General features: G+C 54.0%; 2 protein-coding genes across 2 annotated transcripts in view; one reads left to right on the top strand and one right to left on the bottom strand.

Annotated features, from left to right (window-relative positions):
- Positions 1 to 1539, bottom strand: part of PTSG_10829 (uncharacterized protein) — a gene marked incomplete at both ends in the record, with an annotated part of 2717 nt that extends 1178 nt beyond the window's left edge. The window contains 4 exons of the mRNA XM_004988150.1: positions 349 to 409; positions 707 to 772; positions 1053 to 1266; positions 1495 to 1539. Of these exons, the coding sequence (XP_004988207.1) occupies positions 349 to 409; positions 707 to 772; positions 1053 to 1266; positions 1495 to 1539 (386 nt within the window). The remainder of the gene's footprint in view (positions 1 to 348; positions 410 to 706; positions 773 to 1052; positions 1267 to 1494) is intronic.
- A 531-nt stretch (positions 1540 to 2070) lies between these two features.
- Positions 2071 to 6681, top strand: PTSG_13270 (uncharacterized protein; the record flags this gene model as incomplete). Its single annotated transcript, XM_004988149.1, has 16 exons — positions 2071 to 2239; positions 2447 to 2502; positions 2703 to 2792; positions 2991 to 3041; positions 3195 to 3269; positions 3582 to 3644; positions 3946 to 3986; positions 4088 to 4211; positions 4426 to 4485; positions 4704 to 4859; positions 5101 to 5158; positions 5434 to 5531; positions 5862 to 5954; positions 6113 to 6195; positions 6382 to 6424; positions 6606 to 6681. Coding segments are annotated over exons 1-16 (1182 nt in total), but the record flags the coding sequence as incomplete, so codon positions are not given.
- Between the last annotated feature and the right edge of the window lie 94 nt (positions 6682 to 6775).

The following is a 6775-nucleotide window of genomic DNA, read 5'->3' as shown; positions in this document are numbered from 1 at the left end:
TGTCACACACACACACACACACACACACACACACACACACACACACACACACACACAAAGCGTCAGCAAGGGCTGGAAAGGTGCACAAAGGACGGGGCAAAAGCAGATGACGAGAGACGCCACTCATCACACAGCACCTCCTGCGTGATCACCACCATCACCTGCAATCAACCATCAACCACCATCTTCTATCAATGACCAATCACCAGCTTCACATCCACCACCAACCTCACCCCCTTCTCGCCACAACCCACACCCCCCCCCCAATTTACTGCCATCACCCTACCATCCGTCACCACTGGCGTGCGCACCTTGAGTGTCTTCCTGAGCGTTTCAAGGTGGACCGACTTGCCGACCTTGCGGGCATCCATGTCCTGGTTCTCCGGGTTGAACGCTTGGATGTGCTCATCTGAGGTGGTGGAATTGCACAGAATGAAGCAGTGAGAGGGGAGGGGGGCACAGGAGGGGGGAGGGGAGGGAGGTCGCCGTGGCAGCGGTGGGCGCGGTGTGTCATGGAGAGAGATGAAGGGCAGTGGAGTGGATGAGAAGATGGTGAGCATTGGCAGGGCGTCATTGTAGGGTGAGGGCAAGCATGCACACGTACGCACACACACGCACACACACACACACACGTACATTCACACACAAATTCACGTATTCACACACACATTCACACACACACACACGTGCGCACACACGCACGCACCTGGGAAGTATTCTGTGCTCTTGTTGGGAAACGCAATCTCCAGGTACTTGCGCACGAGGGCACGCCCTGCAGTCGAACGAGCAGGGAACGCGTCAGCACAACGGCAAAGCCCATAGTGCAACGCCCATCACAGACCACACGTTCCTTGGCCAGCACGCGTTCCTCCCTGCCCTTTGCCTCCTACACTAGTACACACACACTCACTCACTCACTCACTCACTCACTCACTCACTCACTCACGCAACCTCACTCACGCAAACTCACCTCACGCAACCTCACTCACGCAAACTCACCTCACGCAAACTCACTCACGCAAACTCACTCACGCAAACTCACACGCACACACCTGAGCAGAGGGCCTCCTCTTCCTCGTCTGCAAAAGTGGCGATGCACAGCTTGACCGAGGGGTTGGCCTTGCGAACGCCCTCCACCATCCGCCTAAAGAAGGCGATATCAACAAAGTTTCGCTCAATGTTCTCGGGCTCGAGCTGCGACGGCTGAAACACCACGCCACGCGTGTGCTTGATTGTGATGGTCTTGTCAAAGTCTAACACCACCGCCTAGAACGTGGAAGCGCAAGTGTGGGTGGATGGATAAGGAGAGTGGGTGGATGCGTGGGTGGAAGAGTGAGTGGATGGAAGAGTGAGTGGAAACCAAACACCAAAACAAGGAGGCCAGCCCCATTGTTGAACACGCCTTCAAACCAGGCACGCACACTCAGGTACACACGCGTGCAACTTTCCCCCCAACCATCACATACACACACACATTCACATGCATGTACACACCTTGATGATGGTGTTCTCCGGCCAAAACCTCTCGTCCCCAGACATGGTGGCTGTGGTGGTGATGGGCGGTGATGGATGACAGCTGTGCTTCCCTTTACCTTGCAGCAGCAGCAACACAAGCCAAAACGAAACAAGAATGTGGCAAGGAAGAAGACAAGAAGTACAAACGACAGTGTAAAAATTGTGAGGTGGTTGGTGCGGTGCGCGTCTATGTGTGTGTGTGTGTGTGTGTGTGTGTGTGTGTGTGTGTGTGTGTGTGTGTGTGTGTGTGTGTGTGTGTGTGTGTGTGTGTGTGTGTGTCTCAGATGAAATGTGACAGCTCTGCCAAAAGTAGGAGGAGGAAAGCATGCACATTGACATGCTTCCCCTTACTTCACCCACCCCCCACCCTCTCAGCCCACTCATCATCCACCAAACTTGCCACCCACCTGTGTCAGGTCCGTTTTGTGCTGTCGCAAACAAGGAAAATTGAGGTAAATTTCACGTTCAACTTGTATTTGGGCGAATATTGGCTTATATTTCACCATAATTTTCTACATGCTGATTTTTCAACTTGATTGTTTATCTTCATGTGTCGCCTGTCGACCAACCCTTGCACTTTTTTCTGACGACAGCAGCGCAAGAAGAAAGAAACGGCAGAGAGCGAGTCGAAGCAACCACCATCCACTCCATTCACACACACACACGTCTTCACACACTGTCTGAGCCACCGGCAAAAGCACCATCGCCATGGGAAAGTTCACTGGTACGTGCATGCCAGCGCTACAAAAGAGCGCCAAAGAAAGGCGTGCATGTGTGTGTGTGCATGTGTTTGCGTGTGTACATGTGTGTTTGTGCGTCTGTGCGTGTGTGCGTGTTTGCGTGCGTGTGAAAAGGCAAACTCGGATCGACACTGCATTGACATGATGCATGGCTGCACGCGTGGTGTGATGCCTGGCTCAAACAACGACAGTTAAGATCAAGTGGGGCAAGGAGGTGTTCAAGGACGTCGAAGTCGACACCGACGAGGTGGGTGCATGCGCTGGTGGTGTGAGTACATTTTGCTTGTGTTGTTTGAGTGTGTTTGTTTTTTGGGTGTTGCCTGAGGTTTGTTTCCACCGCTATGCTTCTTGCATGTCAACAACCTCACAGATGCGCACATAACACACACGCACAAACACAAACACACACACACACGCATGCACACACAATTCCAAACACACACACAGGACCCCGATGCTTTCCGTGCGCAGCTCTTCTCCCTCACGGGCGTGCCACCAGAGGGCCAGAAGATCATGTGCAAGGGCATGACCCTTAAGGTGTGTGTATGTGTGTGTGTGTGTGTGTGTCGTTTGTGGGAATGTTGTTTGTGGGCTTTACTTGTCTTCTCCTTCTTCCCGCGTCGGCCTTTTCCTGACTGTGTGGCCAACCGTCTCTCTCTCTCTCTCTCACTCGCACACACACACACACACACACACGCACCTGTGTCCCACGTTTCACTGTGATTGCCTTGCCAGGATACGTGGGAGAAGTTTCCCATCAAGAACAAGGCCTCCGTCCTGCTCATGGTGCGCACGTGTCACATGGCTTGCTGTCCAACTCGCTGTTGTCCTCGGGCACAGTCGCGGCGTGATCGACGTCCCTCATTACGTTTTGTTAACTGTCGCCACCACACATCTGCCGTCTTTCCCTCACGTGTGCCGTGTGTATGTGCATGACAGGGTACCGCTGGGGAGCTGCCTGATGAGCCGGACGACATCCAGTTTGCAGACGAACTCCCAGACACCGCCGTCGTGGTGCGTATTGTGTATCCGTGTATGTACACGTGAGTGCGTGTCTGTGTGTCGGTGTATGTGTGTATTGTTGTGTGTGTGCGTGTCTGTGTGTCGGTGTATGTACACGTGTGTGTGTGTGTGTCCGTGTATGTACACGTGTGTGCCTGTACTCTGGTTCGCACGTGTGCATGTGCGTCTTTCGCTCACCTCGTGTTGGTGTCTCCTCTCCCCACCAATCGGCACGCTCGTTGCGTCTGCACGCTCCTCATCATCGCCGCCGCACCACCACGTCATCAAATCATCAAATCACCATGCCGACACGTGTCATTGCAGAACAACTACCCCGCTGGTCTCGCCAACCTGGGCAACACGTGCTACATGAACGCCACCCTCCAGGTACGTGCACGCAAGCAATGCAGGCATGGAGGGTGGAAGGGCATAGCGCAAACACACATGCGTGTGCACTGTTGTTACGCAACTGTGTGCGTTTTTTGCGCGAACGTGCAAGGGCGAGCTCATGTCGGGTGACTGGTGGCTTCGTTTTCGCCATGCAACGATTCGTACCGCTGCTCACACCAACGACCCGAACACCAACCTGAAAACACGCACGCACACACGCACACTTATGTACACATCTCTCATCTACACAACACCATCCTTCATCATCACCATCGGGGTGCATTGACTGGACCACCAGTGCCTGAAGACGGCAGACAGCCTCCGTGATCTCATCAAGAGGTGACAACACACATGTGTGTGTCTGTGTGTGTGTGTGTGTGTTTGAATGAATGTGCTCATCCCCTCCCCCTCTGCACATGTGTGTGTGTGTGTGTGTGTAGCGGGAGTGTTGCTGGCGGGGATGGCCGCGCGGCGATGGTGCAGCATTTGCAGCGCATGTACACGATCATGGACAACGACACGGACCGCTCGGGCCTCGACATGGCCCTCATGGGGTTCCTCATGGTAGGACAGGGGTGGTGGTGGTGGTGGATTGATGAAAGTGTGATGAGAGTGTTTGGTGGTGGTGCTGGTGGTGCTGGTTGTTGCAATTGTCACGAAATGCTGTTGAATCTCAATGCCACTCTGTCACCAACGACAGCCCGTTGACGTGTGCGCTCACTCTTTGTCCATGTGTCCATGTGTGTGTGTGTGTGTGTGTGTGTTTGGCCGCCACCAGACGCTTCGCCAGGTCAACCCGCAATTTGCGCAGACGGAACAGGGGCACCCGGCACAGCAGGTGCACGCGCGCACTCATGCATGCAAATGCACAAACTCGCTCACACTCGCGCTCTGGTTGTCCGCAAGTCTTCATCCATGTTAACACCTTCTCATTGCACGTCACACAACAACAACAACAACAACAACAACAACAACAACAACAACAACAACAACAACAACAACAACAACAACACACTGCAACCAACTCAAACCCCCCCCCCCTCCCCTCGGGTGCAGGATGCGAATGAGTTTTGGGGTGTGTTGTCGCGGGCGCTGGACACGTCGCTGCGCGGCGGTGACGGCGCGTCGACGGCGTTTCCGCGTGGCGGACCCATCAGCCAGTACTTTGGCATCGATCGCACAGACACCCTCGCATGCACAGAGGCCCCAGAGGTGCAGATGCTTGGATTTTGTGTGTGTGTGCGTGTGTGTGTGTGTGTGTCGGTATGGGTGGGGGTGCGTGTGTGCGTGGGTGTGTGCGTGTGTATCGGTGTGTGTATCGGTGTGTGTGCGCAGCACTATGTTCTACCCTGCCTACTCGACCCTGCCTGTTCCTGTGACTGACACCACCACCAACTCCCCCCCCCCCCAATCCCCTCTTTGTGATTCGGCCGTTGACATTGCGGTGCGACAGGAGGAAGCCGTTGTCTCCCGCGCCTCAAACCTCCAGCTCTCCTGCCACATCGACAAGGGTGCGGCGTGAATGTTGGGTGGTGTGTGTGTGTGTGGGTGGGTGTGCGTGTGTGTGGGTGTGTGCGTGTGTGTGTGTGTATCTTTTTATCTGAATGTGTCTGTCTATATCTTTTGGCTGTGTGTGTTAGGTTGTGTATGTGTGTGTGTATGTGTTGAGTGATGTGTGTCTCGCATGTATGTTTCCATCTTCAAAGATCACTTCTTTCACCACCATCACCACCATTCACGTTCGCTCTACCCAAACACGCACCACGAACGGCCAACATTTGTGCAGACATTGGGTTTGTGATGGCTGGTCTGAAGCGGGCGCTTGAGGAGGAGATCACCAAAGCATCGCCCACGCTCGGCCGTGATGCAATCTACAAGAAGCAGGTGTGGGCGTGGTGGTGTGTTGTTGTTCGGCTGGTAGGCGTGGTGGTCGTGGGTTGTTGTTCGGTTGGTAGGCGTGGTAGTGATGTGTTGGTGGTCGGTTGGTAGGCGTGGTGGTGGATCAGGCATCGTTGCCGCTTGCTGGTGGTTTGTTGATGTGATTTGTTTGTCTGCTCAATGCGTTTGTTTGCCAGGTTATTGCCTTCCTTTGCCTTTGTGTCGAATGCTGATCTCACTCTCACCTTACGACTCATCTCATCGCACACACGTACACACACGTACACACATGTACACACACGTACACGCTTGCACACGCGCACGTACCATGTTTAGAGTCTGGTTTCGCGGCTGCCGGCGTTTCTCGCCATCAACTTTGTCCGCTTCTACTTCAAGCGCTCCACCCAGGAAAACTGCAAAATCAGAAAGGTGTGTGTGTGTGTGTGTTTGTCTCTGTTCGTCTGTGTGTGTGTGTGTGTGTGTGTGAACCTTGACCTTTATACGCTTGTACGATATCGCCACTACATCTTGCCCTTCCCTTAACATCTCCTTTTCCATCACGACATCACCACCCCCCCCCCCAACAGGATGTGAAGTTCCCCATGTCACTCGATGTGTTTGAACTCTGCACCCCGGAGCTCAAGGAAAAGCTCAACCCCCACCGCACCAGGTGATGATCGAGATGTTGGCGGTGGTGGTGGTGGTGGTGGTGGTGGTACTGATGATGGTTGTGGGTGGTGACGAGCGCATGCAAGCCTCGTGTCTGGCCACACCTGACTCACTCACACTCACTCACACTCACACACACTCACACACACACACACACACACTGCTGCTTTGTTTGGACTGTGCACAGGTTTGCTGAGTACCAGGATTGGGAGGCAGACAACTCTGCATCGGTGAGCAGTGCGCCACAACTGTGTTGCCTCGTTGATGTTTGTTTGTTCTTCATGCTGTTGTTGCTCTTGCTGCTGTGCTCTGTTCTGTGCTTACTGTTCGCCTCACGTGTGGCTGTATGCTGCATGGTCCTAACACGTCCCATGTGCTCCCCCTTTCCATCATCATCACCACCATCACCAGATGGCCGGCAAGAAGCCGACGGACATCGACACCACCGCCGACACCACCGAGTACTACCCGACCGAGTTTCAGGACGGTACGCCACTGTCTGTCTGTCTGTGTGTGTGTCTGTCTGTCTGTGTGTGTGTGTGTGTGTGTGTGTGTGTGTGTGTGTGTGTGTGTGTGTGTGT

This window comes from Salpingoeca rosetta (genome assembly GCF_000188695.1).
Source record: "Salpingoeca rosetta unplaced genomic scaffold supercont1.37, whole genome shotgun sequence".
Taxonomy (NCBI): domain Eukaryota; class Choanoflagellata; order Craspedida; family Salpingoecidae; genus Salpingoeca; species Salpingoeca rosetta.
Note: the sequence above shows the minus strand (reverse complement) of the source record. Positions and strands in the feature narration are given on the sequence as shown.